Consider the following 20208-nt stretch of genomic DNA (forward strand, 5'->3'; position numbering starts at 1 on the left):
GAGAATGCTGCATAGTTGATAGACGAGCATACTTAGACAGCCACATGGCCAGCTGAAAATTCGTCCTTGTTTTAAGAATTGAAAAATGCATGGAAAATTTCAGTGTCGATTTTCTCTGTGATTTTGAGGATTACATCGAAATGTTATGGAAGACTGACATTTGAGTTCTGAGATTCACGTACCATAAATATAAAAAATTACAAAAGTCGGACTGCCGAGTATCTTCATGTTAGGTTATGTCCAGGGAAAGGCATTGATTAAATTCACTGCGAGTTAGAGTTAGTAAATTTTCGGCAACATGAATGACTGTGTAGACTGAAATACTTTCGAACGTCCGACACACTACTTAAAAATTCCTTCGTGGTGTTCGAAACATATTTATTTCATCTGCCAGGGTTAAAGCCTTCAGACCATCCCTTACATCTAACCAGACGTCCTCAGTCAACATTACAACATTGATACATAACGATAATTGAAATAGTAAAACAAATAAGGAACGAGACCTGTCTGGGGTGGTTACATCCTCCATCGGGCGCCTCCCCAGGTGGCCGATAGGTGACAGCCTTCCAGATATGGATGGTACTGGGGAAATGAAATACCCAGGGTGGACGAAATACTAGCTTAGGCCTAAACCCATTAGTGTGTGTTCTGGCATCAAGCAGCAAGTGGTCAGCGTCTGTTCTCCAAGTTGGTGCGGCTGCTACAAATATGTATTTATCTCAACAATCAAGTCTTTAACATTTCTGATCTCCAACATAGATCACGACAGCCACTTTCAACTTGACAAAATCAAAATGGAACAAAAGGAAAATTGTTCACTACCCCAGGCCCCAGTAAATATACTGGACTTTCCCGGTCATAGGATTCTGGGTGACCAGAAAGATTATGAGAAGGAGAAGATTTGGGTTTTCTCAAAACCGGTTACCAAACACTGTACTGACACGTTCAACAAAAAAATGGTTCAAATGGCTCTGAGCACTATGGGAGCTAACATGTGAGGTCATCGGACCCCTAGAACTTAGAACTACTTAAACCTAACTAACCTAAGGACATCACACACATCCATGCCCGAGGCAGGATTCGGACCTACGACCGTAGCAGTCGCGCGATTCCGGACTGAAGCGCCTAGAACCGCTCGGCCACCGCGGCCGGCCACGTTCAGCACAAATATAGGTAAACTCAAACAGCGTACGGATGATCCGGAAAATGTCACATCAAAATCCTCGCAATATAAGACACGCATTTCACAGACGGAAACCACTTCAATACAGAAAACTACAGGATATACAAAGAAAAACATGCTGTCAGAAGAGGAATATCTACGATGCTTCAGAGAGGTTTTGCGGTTCTCAAACAAGTCATTGACAACAACCTAGATTTCAGTTGAGTATCAGAAAGTACCTCTACAGTAACCTTCAAATCAGGAAACAAAAGATACATAATCTGAACGCACATCCATCGACAAACGATCACAAAAGAAAGAAACCACAAGAAGTCGAAGACATTTGGGAAGACATGGAAGAAATAACAAAATACCAGAAGACACGTTAAAATTGTATTAGGAAACTTCAATGCACAACTAGGCAAGGAGAAGTACAAGCAACTCACAGGCCCATACACAACACACAAACGCACAAACAAGAATGAGGAACATCTCATACTTTGCTGTCAAAATTTTAGCTTAAAAGTTATGTCAACAAAATTTCAAAATCCAAAACGAAAACTCACAATAGGAAAACGCCCAAAAACATATGGGGAAGATTTTAAATAGGTCAGGTAGCCATCACAAGCAAAAACAAAAGCGGAATTCTGAGTGTGAGAACACGCAATGTAGTCTTCGAGTCTGGCCATCACTTGCCAAAAGTGAAAGATAGGCAAATCCAAAGAAACAGAAAGACAACACAGGTAAAGATTATGAGGCTGGACACAGTACACTTAAAGTTAAACAAAGTCAAAATTGTTGAAGAAATTAATCAAAGTTCAACAGAAAGTTGGACAGACCTCGCGAAGGCTATTCACAATGCAATGGGTTCGGGTCAACCTCCTGGGAAATGGAAACATAGATAGTGGAACGCAACTCGTGATCAGGTCATTGAACATAGAATGCAGGCCTGGAAGAAGTTTAGCAGCAGCAGAACAAAAGAGACATGACAAGATTTGCACGAAGCCCAGAAACAATCCTTGAAAGACATTACAAATATTAGAAGATTGAGAAGGACATACGACAAAAACAGACTAAATGAAATCGAGAAAAACTTCAAGAGAAATAACACGAGAAATTTCTACAGAATTTTCAGGGAAAATATAAAGGGTTATAAGCCTCCAATTATTTTCTTCGAAAGAACATACAGGTCTCTCGAAATAAATACTAAAGAAAACGGCAAAATTCTTGAAACATTTTAATAAACTTGTCAGTTGCGAGAAGCTTGAAGAAAAATTACTCTTCAGGGAATCGTTACCAAACCCAAATTCAAATCCGCCTTCAGTAACAGATGTAGAGGAGATTATACCACAACTAAAAAATGACAGAGTCCCAGGAGAAGACGGCATTATTTCCGACCTCTGGAAACTCAGAGATGAAACCATCACAAACAAAATCCATGAAATTTTATGTAGTAATGTGAAATACAGAGAAAATTTGACATCGAATGGGTATTTGGTTTGATTCACCCACTCCACAAAAAGGGACAAGGCAGTCCCTAGTAACTACACAGTATCTCATTATTACCGGTTGCCTACAAAGTTCTCTTCAAGGCGTCACTCAACAGACTAGAACCAGAAGCTGATACAAAGATTGTTGAATACCAAGCAGGCTTCAGAAAAAGGAAAGTCTTGAATTGAAGAAATTTGGAACCTGCGAATTCTCCTGAAGGTCAGACAGACGAACAACACTATAGTCACATTTGTGGACTTCAGAAGACCTACAACTCCTTAGGCAGATTCTCTTTGACACATTAGAAGAATGTGGAATAGACCGAAAAACTAGGACACTCATACAACACACACTTTGAGCCGTGTACGGCTCGCGTTCTTGCCGTTGGTTCCTTCGCATTTTTACATCGATTGGTGTAACCAAGTTGCTGGCTTGCCTCCTTGAGTGGCAGCAGTAGCGCTTATCGATACTAGTAGTGGCGTACTATCTTTGGTGTGACCACTAGTATTTCCGGGTGGTGGTGTGTATGCTAGTGATTCGATTAGGATGGAGCAACAAGCAATTCTCCGCGGCGGGAGGCCAGGCCGGGGCCGCTGGCGGTGTGACGCGCTGTCGGATCGTGAGGCGCTAGCTGCAAGAGCGACAAGTTCGTTGCCCACCGAACCTAGACGCTGAAGTTGAGTGATCAGTTAATGTGTTATGAAACCTCAACTATTGTGACATCTCTTCGCTCATTTGCGGGTTGTTGCCTCCTTGGCCGTTTGAGCTAGCAGCATCGTATGATGTGTTGGAGCCGGCGAAATCTTGCAGCTGTCTTCCTATGTTGTGATTAATTACTAATTTGACTGTTACTTATTACTGAAGTGTACCAGCGGTATTTCCTGCTTGTGGCCGTTATCTCTCCAGTTACCTGCCCTGGACGTTAGTGCAGTTTGTAGGCACTGTGCCTTTTCCTCGCCGTGTTGTTGCTGTCCAGCATGGTGAGTAGTTCGACAGCCTTTATGTTGTTTGGTTCATATTTGCTTAGAGTGGTTATTGTTCTCCTGGCTGTTTTTAGACGACAATTTATAGAGGCATAGTGTTGTTCGCATTCTCGTACTCGGCCGATATTCTCCATCGTTGTGCCGTTGGTCGGACGGAAGGGAATTGGTTAAATTGTTGGCTGGTCCTTGGGCCGTCCCTAGTCTTGGCTGCCATCTGATTACCTAACTCCAACTATTGGCTGTCTATCTCACCTCACCTTACGTTTGAGCTACCATCCCAGGCCGACCCTCGCAACACTTCTGAGCACCACTTGTTCTGTTTGTTTTAAATTGTGATTTTCATTTTAGTTGAAGTATTGTGCGAGGCCTTTCACCGTGCATTAATTCAGTTTTTTTTTTAAAATTTTACATAAAGCCCTTCAGCCATGTTAAATTAAAATTTTAAGCATTGATTGTTTTAGGAATTTTTTTTTTATTCTTAGAAACAGTTCTATCTGAAATTGGTTGTAATCCAGGCTCTAAGCCGTTAGTTGAGCCATGTGTTATGTGTGGCCTTCATCCGAGGATTTGCTTGAATCCCATAATAAGAGCCTTTAGCCGTGTGTATTCTCTAAAGGAAAATTTTTTGTAAGAAGCAAGGGGTTTATTCTAAACTATTTATCTGACTTGTTGTTCAGGCCTTCAGCCGTTGTTTCAAATTTGATTGTGGCCTTCGGCCGTGCTATAAGTTAATCAGGTTTTGGCCGTTCTGTTGCAAGTTTAAAAAGAAATTTTCTTGCTTAAAAATTGTTTATTAATGTGCCTTGATTATAGTTGTTCTTCAGACGTGTAGTGTAGGCCTTCAGCTGTTAATTGTTTTCATTGAATCTTTTTTAAAAAATTTTTACGTTGTATTTTTAATTGCTTTGATTTCTAAGCCGTTCTTGTGTTGGTTGTGTGGTTTTGGGCCTTCAGACCAGAAAGTTTCTCAATTTTTCTTTAACTAAGCCTTGAGCCATATTGTTTAATTGTGATCTTTTAAGCCAATGAGTAAATAAGTGGTTCTTAGAAAAATAGAGTTGTGTGTTTGATTGTGCAACTCACAGTACCTGGTACGGCCCTGTCCACAACCTTAACCTTATCCTGTGCGCTCTCTGACTACCTACCAATCAGGTTTCACACTTACAGACGCCACATCAGAAATAAAATTTATGGGAGAAATCTCAGACTCGATCGAGATGCATACGGGGTTCGGACAAGGAGATGGTGTCTCACCCCTTTTACTCAACGTTGTCCTGGACAAAATTATCAAACAACGGGAAGAAAAAGCAAAAAGAACTCAGTCAGGAAGAACGTGTGCGAACAAGAAAACCATAAAATGCATGAAATTTGCAAATGACCTTGCAATACTCAGCAAAAATTGACAACGAGTACTGGAATACTGAAAACAGGTTTACGGAAATCACATGAGAAGACGCAGTACATGGAAAGAACGAACAACAACCAACACATGTACACAAAATACGGAAAAGTTAAAAGAGTGGAAAAACTCAAATATCTTGCGAAATATATACAAATCGGAGGATCAAACAAGGCATCCAACACGCATAGAACAAAAAACTTCAAAAAGCTTACAAACTGGCATGGACGCACTACAATAAAAGAAACATTTCAAGACAAACTAAACTCACGCACTACAGTACAGATGTACTATCAGAAGCATTCTACATATCTGAAGCGACCACAATCGGAGCATCAGCCATCACAGGGACATAAAAAAATAGAACGCAAATTCCTGAGAAAAAACTTTGAAGCAGTACAGAGAGATGGTATATGGATGAACAGAACAACCGAAGAATTATATGAACACACAGACAGGCTCACATATATAATCAGGAAACGCCGACTAACATTCTATGGAAACATACATAGAATGAACAATAAAAGACTCAAAAAGAGGACTTTTGATGTAGTAAATAGTTCACTCATAAAAAAGAGCCAATTGGTTTCAAAAAATAGGAGAAGACCTAAAACAAGCAATGATCAGTACCGAAGCGATAAATGAAAGAGACAAATACAGAAACAAAATTATGAACACGAAACTCTGAAGTAAAAGGAAGGAAGAAAACAGGCAAAATATGGACATAGCAAATGAAATGGGAACACAACTAAAGAATGAAGAGGTTTTTGGAAGAGAAAAAGAAGGTGGAAACAAGAAAAAAATGAATAATCATTTAATAATCAAGTTAATCACTGTCCTGGAGACAAAAACGTGTAATAATATATATATCAAAGGGAAATCCAAGATCGAATGTAACAATATCAGTTGCCAGAGACTGCAATCATGTGTGGGTGGGTTGCGTTTGCGTGAGTATTTTTGTGTGTGTCTGTCGCCTGTTTTGACGAATCTGACCGAAAGCTTATTTGTGAGTCTTTCTGTTGTGCCTATTTGCGACTCAGCATCTCGGCTATATGGTGAGTAGCAGCTTTCAGGACACTGATGAATGTGAATGTTACATGATTATTAACTTCTTCCTACTTTCCTTCATCTTTTTCTCTTCCCAAAACCTCTTCAGTCTTTGATTGTGTTCCTGTTCCCTTTGCTCTGTCCATGTTTTGCCTGTTTTCGTCCTGTCTTTCACTTCAAATTTCGTGTTTATAATTAATAAAACAACTGATCTGTGTGTGTGTGTGTGTGTGTGTGTGTGTGTGTGAGAGAGAGAGAGAGAGAGAGAGAGAGAGAGAGAGAGAAAGAGGGAGAGAGAGAGAGGGAGGGAGGGAGAGAGATTGTTTTGTCGAACTTGATCACAGATTGTTTTTGATTTGGATGTAGAATTTCAACAGCTATAATTTAACCTTCCGTTTCACGACCAAGTACTTTTTCAGCTACGACCCTGGAAATGGAATTCTCCTTCGAAAATAACAGGGATCATTAATTCATAAAGGGTGGTGCATGAGTGGTTGACACATTTTGACATTGAATAATAATTGTACTTCTAGTTACATTTAATTCAAAATTCACTCCAACGTGTTTTGTTTCGTGGAAATCTCCGTAGAGGTTGTGTTGCTGGAATGTCACCAGTCTCTTGTTTCGTACTTAGCGTTTCGCCATGAGTGGGCTTAGACGATCATCTGTTCAGCAGCGTTTTAAGGCAGTTCTCCTTTATGCTGAAATGAGAAGTGTCACAGCAATGCAAAGACGTTTTAGGGCAATATTCCACACGCGATGGGCTCCAACAGAGAACAAAACTCTCGATTAACGAGAAAATTTGAAGAAGAGGCAGTTTGTTGGAATGGAAACGACCTGGGGCACTGACTGTTCGTTCTCCGGAAAACATCGCAGCGTTACGGTCGCCATTCAACGAAGTCCAAACAAGTCATCTCGGCGGGCAGCATGGCAAATGGGGATATATCGTCTTTCTGTACAAACATTTTTACATAGTGATCTCAAGCTCTTCCTTTACAAAATGACTTTGTTGCACAAGAACAAACAGAGAAGACTGGAGTATTCATTATGGCACCTCAGTGGAACCGTAAACAACAAAATGCTCGATTTTGGGAGAGAGAAGAACCACAAAATGTTCGTGTTCATTAAAACACAACGCATGGAGAAAAAGTGAGTGTGCATAGCTCTGTCCATTTTCGGCCTAATCGGACGAGTATTATTCAGTGACACTGTCAGTGCTAAACGATAAAAGATAATGTAGAAAAATGACTTTGTGCTACATCTTCTTGCCACCAATGTTCCAACGAACACATAGATGGCACAACACCACATACGACTAATGCTGTACTGAATTCTCTACAGGGTCCTTTTGGCGTCCTTCAAGTACAAATTTAAACCCTTGTGATTTTTTTGGTGTGTATATTTGAAAGAGGAACGCTTCCCTTTGAGACCACAGAATGTTATGGAAATGCGTGTCCGGGTAGCGCAATTATACAACGAGATAATAGGAAAGTTGTGCCCCGAAGTTGAAAGGAATTTGTGTATTTGCCTTCGCAAAGTTGTCCGCTGCAGTGGAGCGCATATGGAACACGTGATGAAGTGAATAGGATTTCCAGCAACCGTATCGTCTTTGTGTAAAGTTTAAATATTTTCATTTCAGAAATAAAAGTGTTGCGACAATATTAAATGTGTCAACTACTCATGCGACGCCCTGTACATTGCTTCAAACGCCTCTTGGGCAGTCGTCAGGTAATTGACAGAAAATGGGATTTAACTTTTTCTCAGGTCGCCTTGTCGCACCATAATTGCCGATTGCTTCAGCTATCAGCCGTTCTAGTGATGCGACTACTCAACTCTAGTGAGAACCAGAAATGTTTAATACTTTAAGTTTCCACAGCGAGAATGGATCTTGGAATCGGTTCAGGAGGCAGCTCTAGATATGGAACTGCGTAATGAGGTACGTACGTCACATCAGAGTCTTCTGAGCAACGACGAGACTGCAGATGAAAGCCTGGTCTGCGGATGGTGCTATAGTTTCCAGTCTAGAGACTGATTTGATGCAGTTGTCCACGACTGACTATTCTGTGTAAGCTTCTGCATCTCTGGAAAATTTACTTTCATTTGAAAACGCTCACTGTAGTCAACCTTTGATCTCCCTCTACAATTACCCTTCCGTCCATCCCATCCTGCGCATTTTCCCCTGTTACCAAACTGATTACTCCTTGATAGCTCAGTATGTGACCTTACAAACTGCACCTTCTTGAATTCAGTTTATGAGAAAAAATTCTCCCCGATTTAGTAGTGTATCAATAGTCGTCTGCTCTACCCACTTTCCGCATCCTTTTGCAACACTACATTTCAAAAGCTTCTGTTCTCTTCTTGTCTGTAGTGTCCATCATCCACTTTTCACTTCCTAATAACTTTCACTCCGTGCACCTGAAGAAAACACATCCTAATACATGAGCTTTTTCTCGATACCAACAAATTTGTCTTTTTCAGAATGCCTTTTATTGCTAACTTTTCGATGCTGTGCATGGGTATATACACTCCTGGAAATGGAAAAAAGAACACATTGACACCGGTGTGTCAGACCCACCATACTTGCTCCGGACACTGCGAGAGGGCTGTACAAGCAATGATCACACGCACGGCACAGCGGACACACCAGGAACCGCGGTGTTGGCCGTCGAATGGCGCTAGCTGCGCAGCATTTGTGCACCGCCGCCGTCAGTGTCAGCCAGTTTGCCGTGGCATACGGAGCTCCATCGCAGTCTTTAACACTGGTAGCATGCCGCGACAGCGTGGACGTGAACCGTATGTGCAGTTGACGGACTTTGAGCGAGGGCGTATAGTGGGCATGCGGGAGGCCGGGTGGACGTACCGCTGAATTGCTCAACACGTGGGGCGTAAGGTCTCCACAGTACATCGATGTTGTCGCCAGTGGTCGGCGGAAGGTGCACGTGCCCGTCGACCTGGGACCGGACCGCAGCGACGCACGGATGCACGCCAAGACCGTAGGATCCTACGCAGTGCCGTAGGGGACCGCACCCCCACTTCCCAGCAAATTAGGGACACTGTTGCTCCTGGGGTATCGGCAAGAACCATTCGCAACCGTCTCCATGAAGCTGGGCTACGGTCCCGCACACCGTTAGGCCGTCTTCTGCTCACGCCCCAACATCGTGCAGCCCGCCTCCAGTGGTGTCGCGACAGGCGTGAATGGAGGGACGAATGGAGACGTGTCGTCTTCAGCGATGAGAGTCGCTTCTGTCTTGGTGCCAATGATGGTCGTATGCGTGTTGGCACCGTGCAGGTGAGCGCCACAATCAGGACTGCATACGACCGAGGCACACAGGGCCAACACCCGGCATCATGGTGTGGGGAGCGATCTCCTACACTGGCCGTACACCACTGGTGATCGTCGAGGGGACACTGAATAGTGCACGGTACATCCAAACCGTCATCGAACCCATCGTTCTACCATTTCTAGACCGGCAAGGGAACTTGCTGTTCCAACAGGACAATGCACGTCCGCATGTATCCCGTGCCACCCAACGTGCTCTAGAAGGTGTAAGTCAACTACCCTGGCCAGCGAGATCTCCGGATCTGTCCCCCATTGAGCATGTTTGGGACTCGATGAAGCGTCGTCTCATGCGGTCTGCACGTCCAGCACGAACGCTGGTCCAACTGAGGCGCCAGGTGGAAATGGCATGGCAAGCCGTTCCACAGGACAACATCCAGCATCTCTACGATCGTCTCCATGGGAGAATAGCAGCCTGCATTGCTGCGAAAGGTGGATATACACTGTACTAGTGCCGACATTGTGCATGCTCAGTTGCCTGTGTCTATGTGCCTGTGGTTCTGTCAGTGTGATCATGTGATGTATCTGACCCCAGGAATGTGTCAATAAAGTTTCCCCTTTCTGGGACAATGAATTCACGGTGTTCTTATTTCAATTTCCAGGAGTGTACGTCCTGCTATGCCCGTCCCCAGGCGTTGCAGACGTGTATACGCACGCCGCTAGCGTTTTCTTACAGTGCTATGGACATCTATCCGCCGACCTCTCACGGCTGCGGACGAGTTATTTCTATAGCTCGGTAAATAGCAAAGCTTAGAGTATTTATCGTATAACATATATGCTCATTGCGTGCTATTATTTGCAAAAATCTTGGTATAACATCTCCTTATCGTTTGTGAGATATGACTATTGTTATGACCACACAATTAGCTTTTTGCAAGGACGTGAATAGGTGCGTCGCGCATGACCGACTGTCGAATATGAAACCCAGTAATTCGAGAACGGAATGAGATATCGTTCTGCTCTTAATTTAAAAAAAATTCGATACCTTATCTAGACTTCATTCACTGCAATGTATGAACTAAAATCGACCTTACAGAAAGTTTGCGCAATGCGTTTGTACCTGTGCATAATTGTTATAAATTCGCTAAATTTTTTGGTTAATTTGAAGTAGCGCAGTGACTATGGCATACGACGGAAGAAATTCAGTTCTCTTTCGAGCGCAGATATCAGACTGTAAGATGTGCAAAGATTAAGTGTTTTCACCTAACGGTTTTCAAAAGACTGGGTGCTAAGTATTTCATATCAACCGGAACGCCGTCTGCCAGCACAGGCAAAAGCATTTGGCGAGCAGTGCAGCTATAACAAAAGAAGCCATCGGCGGGGAATGCGGAGAGCAAGTCTGTAACAGCAAAATGTCTAATGTCAGACTACGTTTTATATTCTCTTCAGCACCGCCATTGTCACTTATTTTACTGCACAAATCGCAAAACTCATTTACCGCTCTATATGTATCATTTCATAAGCTGTTTTCCATAGAACAGTCTGATTTCATTCGACGGCAGTAGGTTCCTCTGGCTGTACTTTCGTTGGAATTCATCTTAAAATCTATTTTCAAGACATTACCCAGCGCGTTTCACTGGTCATACAAATACTTCGAAGAATTGCAGTGTTGTCGGCCAACTTTAAAGTTGGTCTGCAGATGCGCTATGGATACGTAGATACTCAGTCGTCTCCACTGGCAGACGCTGCAAGAGAGGCGTTCTGTATCACTGTCCCGTCTGCTATTGAAGTTCCGAGAGCGTAGGTTCCTAGGAGAGTCAACCGACATGTTGCTTTCCCGTACGCCTATCTCGTGAAAAGACTACCGAGATAAAATCAGAGAGATTGAAACTCACACAGAAGCTTACAATAATTCGTTCTTCCTGCGAACCATAGGCGACTGGAACTGCAAAAAAAGGGAAGTGAGACTAGCACAGAAAGTAGTCTCCGTCACACACCCTAAGATGGCTTGCGGAGTGTAGATGTAGATGTAGATACCAAATGGGCAGTACATCTAATCCCACCTGTTGAAGCTGACGTCCAGCGCACAAGGACCAGTGAGCCACCGCAAAGCAGGGTTCTTCGATTATGAACTTACTGCTAGGTGTAACTACACAGTGCAGCGTGTTTCAGCACATCACTCATACTTTGGCTAATCTACTCGGACACGAAAATTTCTTTTATCTGACACAGTAACTGTCTAATCGCTTTGTATCTCCGTTGAGTCATTACTTCTGAAACTGAAGCAACTAAATTAAATGTAAATTCTTTCAACTTTTTGTCTGGTTCAGTACGTTTTCCTTTCTCGAGATAGAACACATATTCAGTATCAGACTGTTATGTGGCTCGCCGCACGTAGCCTTCTTCGTAAAAATTCAAAGAATGGTTCAAATGGCTCTGAGCACTATGGGACTCAACATCTTACGTCATAAGTCCCCTAGAACTTAGAACTACTTAAACCTAACTAACCTAAGGACATCACACTCACCCATGCCCGAGGCAGGATTCGAACCTGCGACCGTAGCAGTCCCGCGGTTCCGGCCTGCAGCACCAGAACCGCTAGACCACCGCGGCCGACGCAAAAATTCACTTTCATCCTTTCACTGTATTGTGTAATTTGGATAGACAACATAAAACTATTTAATCTTTTTACTATCACATGTAGTCGACATTATGTTTCCTTTCCTTTCTAGAACTTTTGAAATCTGATTATCGCTCCGTGAATATCTAAGTAATCACTGAAGAGACGCAAAATATTGGCAGCAATGACCAAAGAAATCGGTGTATAGTGTCGATCAAGTGTAGCAGTATTTTTGATTCAGAGTCTCACAAACACTTGCTCTGCACTGTAGCTCAAGAATTCACATCCGTTCTTCAAGTGTGAGTTAGCTTGTGCTTTTCTCTATTCAATTCACTGAAATAAAAGAACTGTTATTTTTACTTTCCCTAATTTTGGTCCCTTTGTACGTTCTTCGCTAATTCAACCTGAACTCTGATTGGAGGATTTAGAATGGATCTATAGAGATTAATGTAGCCAGTAACAGTTTGATCCGGCTTACAAGAAGACTGAAGGAGAATACTGGACGCTACTGAAATTTATGTAGAGGGTAAACACTTATATGCAGACTATTCATAAAAGTTGCTAAGTATACGCACTCTGTCGCCGAAGCTCTCGAAAGCCAGTCTCGCATACTCTTCGAAGTAGTCAGCGATCCTGGGATTGGGCCATCCACCGATGTCTTGCAGTTTCTGTGGGAGGTCCCAATGGAAGAGCGTCACCTGGTAAAAAAACACATTTGATGTTAATAAATGTGTGTAAGGGATGTGAGTTTCCCTCATCACTAGATAATACATAATTTAGCCTTAAGCTAATGTACAGTGCTAATACAATTTGAATGTTGAACAAACTGTGAAGGAAACAATGACTTACGTTAATAGCTGTTAAGTGATGGAAAGCATGCACCTTATGTATGATAACACTCGAAATACTGAGTTTCTCTTTATGTGTTTCATCCCGTCACTGGCGGTTCTGCGTCCTTACATAAAGAATACTGCCCATAATGGGTCCTTCAGGTACTCTGTTTCATTCTTTGCATGTCGTAAGTTTCAGCACCACGTCACATTTATTGCGAAGAAAAAATGTATACTTATTTTCTCAGAGTCATAGAAATTTTGTTCTGTACATTGTGTTTAACTGTTGGTGTATAGCGTTCTCCGAGTCTTGTACGGGAACCATCTCGACATTGTCAAAAAGACTGGGAGAAATCTTCTAAAATCCACTTCTTGTAGGAGACAGAATCAGTAGTTAAGACAGTGGAAGTGATAAGGAAGAGGAAATAAACTCTCATTTAAGAATAAATATTCCTGCTACAAGAAAGTATTTTTTATTTGTAAGGAATTTATTTGGAATCACCAGCTGCATGTGTGAGGGTCGCCCAGAAAGTAATTTGTTTTGTCGTGTACTATCGGAAGTCGTGGGAGGAACTTAACAGTCGCTGTAGGCCAGTGTATTTTCAGCCACGTTAGGGAGAAAGGCATGTCGCTTTAAGTTTGTCTTCAAAAGCCGTTAAAAGTGAGCATTGCAGTTATAAATCCAGCTAAATCTGTAATCAGTTCTGTAATACGGTTTTAGGACTAAACATTTTAAAAACACGCTGTGTACGAGTCGACTGTGATGAGTCAAACTATCGTGCGACGGTGGTGTCGTTTGTTTAAGAGTGGAAGCATGAATATCTATTTTGTTGGCATAAATTGTGCTTCGTCTGTAGTCAGTACTGAATTCTTCAGAAGACTGACGAAAAGTTCACAGAAACTGGCGATTTGTGATATCTCACCTCCTGATCGACTTCCCACAGATTTCTTTTAGTGTTTTGCATGTGATGGTGACTAAATAATTCTGGTACCTAAAACTGTGTGTTTGTGGGTTATGGAAAAGTTTTCTGAAAACCACGAGCCTCAATGGATGACTATTCAATTGAGTTTCTTTTGCATTACAATGCGTACGGAGGTTTTTTTCGGAACAGAATCGTGTTGATGACGAGGCTTGGGTTTCCCAAAATGAAGACAAGAAAGCAGTCAACGCTGTGAAGTCACACCGTCACGCGGTAGTACCACTTCTCAAAATATTGACAGAAAAGACCTTTCGGGCGAAAGGATTTGTTTCACAGTATGGGAGATGAAGTGCTGATATCTTTCAAGTTAGGGCTTTCCAGCGGCGTGCCAAAGTATATGTGTGCCGGGTGTGCGGACCGTGTGCGCGCCGAAGCTCGACCTGTCTCGGCTTTGCTCCAACGTTCTCGGATGTACTCGTTAAAGTGAGATATTTCTTTTAGTACTGTGGTGTGGCATTTTTCTGTCGGCACTACTCTCTTCATTTCAGCAGAATCGCGGTGACACATCAGCGCTGTTTATCCTTCGCTGTTTGTTCGTCTTATCGAGGACGTTCTCTGGTCCAGTTGCTGTTTTGCACAAAAAGAGGCAGTCTAACGACATGTCGTTACAAACCTTTAAAAATGAATGGGAGTGAACGAAGAGACTGGTAAAAATCCTCAATATACGTTACGCAGTGACGTAAGTAACGGGTACTGCAAATATGCTATGAAACGACATTGCAATATCACGCAGAAAGAATTTAAAAATTTATTTGCCAATGAAAGAGAAAAATAATTACACCGATAGCCAGACTGCATCCATTGTTCTGTACATCAAGAACCACCTTATGCTGAATTTGCAGGCATGCAGCACGTTATGAAATCGGCGGTACGAACAGTAACATTTCTGAAGTCGCACGCATTATTCCAAGGTGAGTTGCAACATTTTTCGGCAAAGAATATGAAAACTTTATATAATACTGCAAAATACGTACGTTAAGTCAAGGGGCATGGCTGGAACGATTTTCGATTTAAAACTCACCATTGTTGAATTTATGAAGGAAGAAAGAGGGCTGAAATGAAAATTAGAACACGCGAAATGTATTGCTAGACACTGCATTTTAATTGGAATTACTGAACATTGTCTACAGTAAGACACTGCAAGGTGAGAAACAACTTTTTCAGGATTTAAAGGAAAATCAATTTTTAGAAAAGACACATTCTGAGTGACACAGTCCAGTTTTTTGAGCTCACTGGCGTTAAGGAAACGCGAGGTTTGAAGAATTCATTGAAACTATTACGACAGTTTCCTAAACTTTTTAATGAAACTACCAATCTAACGCCTGCCTTCCAGCTGTTTTTGAGACCACTTGCGGTTTAATTAGAAAGTGTCGCTGTGCATGAACAGATGTAATTGCTTGATCGGAAAGATAATTCTCATTTTAAAGACAAGTCCTTCTATGTTAAAACTGTCCTAAACGTCTACATTGCTTTCCCCAGGTAGAGTTTCCTCGTCTAAATAACGCGGTTGCAAAAGTGCTACAATATTACGCTCAACATAAATTTGTGAAAGCCCTTTTTTCGGTTATGAAACTGAATATATCACGATTACGTGGAAACAAGAGTGCGAATATCTGTGAAATTGTGTTTGTCTGTATGCTGACAGTTCATACCGGATAAAAATTATATTACGCCAAAAATAATTAAATAATACTGACAATTTGTATCGTTTCTGTTTTACGTTGTTAAAAATGAGAAATAAAAGCCAAATCGTGTGCAGTGTGACTGCGCTGTAAGTTTGCAGTTTCCCCTCTTCCGTCTCAGGCAGCATGGTGAGTTAGTGGCGGAAATGTGCAGCGAGGCTGAGTGCTATGGTACTCGGGCCAGGGCACAATCGTTGGCCGAATACTTGGCCACCCCCGTTCTAGGGTCCATGTTTACTAGACATATTTGCTGCGAATGATTGTTCCTGACGTACCCTGAATATTAATCATTCCTTCTGCGATACCCTGTGTACAAGCAATACTGCATCAGTGCAAATAGGACGATTTTGAACGTCCTCTCTACACCACAATCTTCGTTCCAAACATTTGGCTTCAAACTAAGGTGCCAAAATTTTATGGTAGGGGATTATTTAAGTGAAATAATAGGCACTTAAATCTGAAAGATCATTATGCAGACAGGAAATACAGAGCTGTAAATTCAAGATTTTTCTAATACGTTTTATTCAACCATTCATTTATTTTACCATAACGTAATAGAGGTTACTTTCTGGATAACTGTTGTACAATACAAGACGTCGCTTTCGTCATCTGTTGTTTAAACAAAACTCTGGGCTTACAATTTAGCTATTAAGCACATCTGATAGTTCGGGGATTATCTATACAGAAGAAAGCCCTGATGGACCCGCAGGTGGTTCCCTCTGTATCTGGCACACCTGCTGAGAATTAGGAGTTCACCACGTTTCTGGAAACCTTTTTGGTCTATACATGTTTACATGAAAACCAGGATAAAGAAACGCAGCCGTAATGGGGTAATAGAAAACTGTCGTAGTGAACTATCGTAATCTGCCTAATACGAGCAAAGATCAGCCTTATATAGAGGAAATGAGGATATTTGTTATGAGAATCATTCGTAAGCCCTATCAAGGAGACGCCGCCTTAACGAAACATTGTATGTGCAGGCGAGCGGGCTTGTGAATTTCAATGAAGCTGAGGGCTATCTTGGAACTATATGGGTGGCAATCACATGGGCCCTTGGCTGGCATCACTTCCGCTTACTTGTGTTAGGCCTCTGACGTTTATTTTGCTATCAGGTGTTAGGTTTCGAGGCCCGAGGGTATATTTCTCTCTAAACGGGCAGAGAAGCCAGCTTCTCATGGGGAGGAATCCTCAGTCAAAATCCTGCAAGTCTGAAGGCAGCAAGGCGGCAGCCGCATCAACAGATCTCTATCAAGCAAGATTTTCTTACTAAAAAGCTTCATAAAAATAAGCCACACTGACAGCAACGAAACGACTGTGCAAGAAAAAGGATAAAGACTTTGTAATATGGGATAAACTACTCTTAGCTACATGGAATGTCCCTGGTTTAGCTGAAAAGGATACAGAACCCACTAGAATTAAGAATTAAAGGAAATAAAATCTAATATAGCGGTTCTAAAATAAACGGAAAAAACTCAAATAATCCCAACACATAGGAGACTAATCATTGATTTATAGCGGAGCTAGTAAACAACAAAAAGCAGCTTTTGGAGTTGCTATAATTATCACTGACAAGTGCGAGAATTACTGCACAGTCAGCATCCAAGTTGCTGACAAGAATAGTATACAGAAGAATCGAAAAGTAAATTGAGGATGCACTAGATGACGATCAGTTTGGCTTTAGGAAAGGTAAAGGCACGAGAGAGGCAGTTCTGACGTTGCGGTTAATAATGGAAGCAAGACTAAAGAAAAATCAAGAAACGCTCATAGGATTTGTCGACCTGGAAAAAGTGTTCGACAATGTAAAATGGTGCAAGATGTTCGAAATTGTGAGAAAAGTAAGGGTAAGCTATAGGGAGAGACGTGTCATATGCAATATGTACAACAACCAAGAGGGAATAATAAGAGTGGACGACCAAGAACGAAGTGCTCGTATTAAAAAGAGTGTGAGACAAGGATGTACTCTTTCGCCCCTACTGTTCAATCTGTACATCGAGGAAGCAATGATGGAAATAAAAGAAAGTTTCAGGAGGAAATTAAAATTCAAAGTGAAAGGATATCAATGATGTGATTGGCTGATGACATTGATATCCTGAGTGAAAGTGGAGAGGAATTACATGATGTGCTGAACAGAATGAACAGTCTAATGAGTACAGAGTATGGAGTGAAAGTTAATCGAAGAGAGACGAAGGTAATGAGAAGTAGTGGAAATGGGAACAGTGAGAAGTGACGAACGGAGCAAGGAGGACATCAAAATCAGACTAGCAATGACAAAAAGGGCTTTCCTGGCCAAGAGAAGTCTACTAATACCAATTACAGGCCTTAATTTGAGGAAGAAATTTCTGAGACTGTAATTCTGGAGTACAGCTTTGTTGGTAGTGAAACATGGACTGTGGGAAAACCGGAACAGAAGAGAATCGAAGTATTTGAGATGTGGTCGCTACAGACGAATGTTGAAAATTAGGTGGACTGATAAGGTAGGGAATAAGGTGGTTCAGTGCACAATCGGAGAGGAAAGGAATATATAGGAAACGCTGATAAGGAAAAGGGACAGGACGAGGACATCTGTGAAGACATAACGGAATGACTTCCATGGTACAAGAGGGAGCTGTAGAAGGCAAAGCTGTAGAGCAAGACAGAGATTATAATACATTCAGCAAATAATGCAGGATGTATGTTGAAAGTGGTACTCTGAGACAAAGAGGTTGGCACAGGAGAGGAATTCGTGGCGGGCCGCATCAAACCAGTCAGAAGACCGATGACAAAAAAATAATAATAATATTAACCATCGATAAAGAGTGAGCTAATAGGATAAAATATCAGACTTTCGTAAATGACACAATAGTAGTTGTTAGATTTAAAATTCCTAATGGGTCATTTGACTATAATTGGAGTATATCCCCACAGAGAAGGCAAAAAGGAAGAAAGTGAAAGATTCTGTGAAGACTACACAAAGAAATGCGTAAAAATGTGAGATTTTTGTCATTATCTTATATTATCAAGAGATATGATTGCACAATCGGGTAAAATACTGATTAAAGACGCTATAGGTATTTTGGTGAAGGAATGATGGAGAGAAGCTGAGGCAGTTTGCAGCATTTAACAAATTAAGTATAAAAATACTTTTTTTAAGAAAAAGACATGATTAAGTTTCCTTGGTGTGCAAGGGGACGTAAATCACGAATGGACTACGTCATTACGAATAAAATTAATATTCATCGAAATAAAAAATATAGAAGTCTATCGAAGAAGTGACATATCAACTGATCGCAATTTGAAAATATCAAAAATTCATCTCCTAACAAGGTGGATGAAAATGAAAACCAATGAAAGAGCGAATGGAGAAGCGTTTAAAATATATCTACTACAAGGAGAGAGTATAAAAAATTATATCAAGAACTTCAAATACAATAACAAGAAATTAACCAAGATATTAATGAGGAATGTGATGCCATTATACAAGCTATAAGAACCATAGCTAGCGAATTGTTAGGTAAAAGTGAAAGTGCCAGAAGGAAAATGAGTTAGGAATATGGAATGATGAAATTACAAAGGCTATAAAGAACCAGAAATTAGTTTATGTGCAAGCGCTACAAGAAACAGACGAAGCATGGGAGATCTACATCTTTCTACATGGATACTCTGCAAATAATATTTAAGTGCGTGGTATAGGGTTCATCGAACCACCTTCACATTTATCTATTATTCCAATGTCGTATTGCGCGTGGAAAGAATGAACACCTGTATCGTTCCGTACGAGCTCTGATTGCCCTTATTTTATCGTGGTGATCGTTCCTCCCTATGTAGCTCAGTGTCAACAGAATATTTTCGCATTCGGAAGAGAAAGTTGGTGATAGGAATTTCGTCAGAATGATTTCCAGCCCAAATCCTGTATCATTTCTGTGACACTCTCTCCCATATTTCGCGATAGTAAAAACGTGCTGCCTTTCTCTGAACTTTTTCGGTGTACTCCGTCAGTCCTATCTGGTAAGGACCCCACGCCGCGCAGCAGTGTTCTAAAAGAGGACGGACGAGCGTAGTGTAGGCAGTCTCCTTAGTAGGTCTGTTGGATTTTCTAAGTTTCCTGCCAATAAAACGCAGGCTTTGGTTAGCCTCCCCCACAACATTTTCTATGTGTTCTTTCCAATTTAAGTTGCTCGCAATTGTAATATCTAGGTATTTAGATGAATTTACGGCTTTTGGATTAGACTGATTTATCGTGTAACCGAAGTTGAACGAAATCCTTTTAGCATTCATGTGGATGACCTCACACTTTTCATTATTTAGGGTCAACTGCCACTTTTCGCACCATTCAGATATTTTTTCTAAATCGTTTTGCAGTTTGTTTTGATCTTCTGATGACTCTATTAGTCGATAAACGACAGCGTCATCTGCAAACAACCGAAGACGGCTGCTCAGATTTTCTTCCAAATCGTTTATATAGATAAGGAACAGCAAAGACCTATAACACTACCTTGGGGAAGCCTGAAATCACTTCTGTTTTACTCGATGACTTCCCGTCAGTTACTACGAAGTGTGACCTCTCTGACAGGAAATCGCAAATCCAGTCACATAACTGAGACGATGTTCCATAAGCACGCAATTTCACTACAAGCCGCATGTGTAGTACAGCGTCAAAAACCTTCGATAAATCCAGGAATACGGAATCGATCTGAAATTCCTTGTCAATAGCACTCAACACGTCATGTGAATAATAGTTGTGTTTCACAGGAACGATGT

The 20208-nt window shown here is 41.5% G+C and overlaps 1 protein-coding gene across 1 annotated transcript in view; it reads right to left on the bottom strand.

The window, feature by feature from the left end:
* The window catches only part of LOC124622341 (myrosinase 1-like), a 137417-nt gene that overhangs the window by 95803 nt on the left and 21406 nt on the right, over positions 1-20208 (bottom strand). Inside the window, exon 4 of the mRNA XM_047148019.1 lies at positions 12555-12677. Within this exon, the coding sequence (XP_047003975.1) occupies positions 12555-12677 (123 nt within the window). The remainder of the gene's footprint in view (positions 1-12554; positions 12678-20208) is intronic.

Source organism: Schistocerca americana, chromosome 7 (assembly GCF_021461395.2).
Source record: "Schistocerca americana isolate TAMUIC-IGC-003095 chromosome 7, iqSchAmer2.1, whole genome shotgun sequence".
Classification (NCBI taxonomy): Eukaryota; Metazoa; Arthropoda; class Insecta; order Orthoptera; family Acrididae; genus Schistocerca; species Schistocerca americana.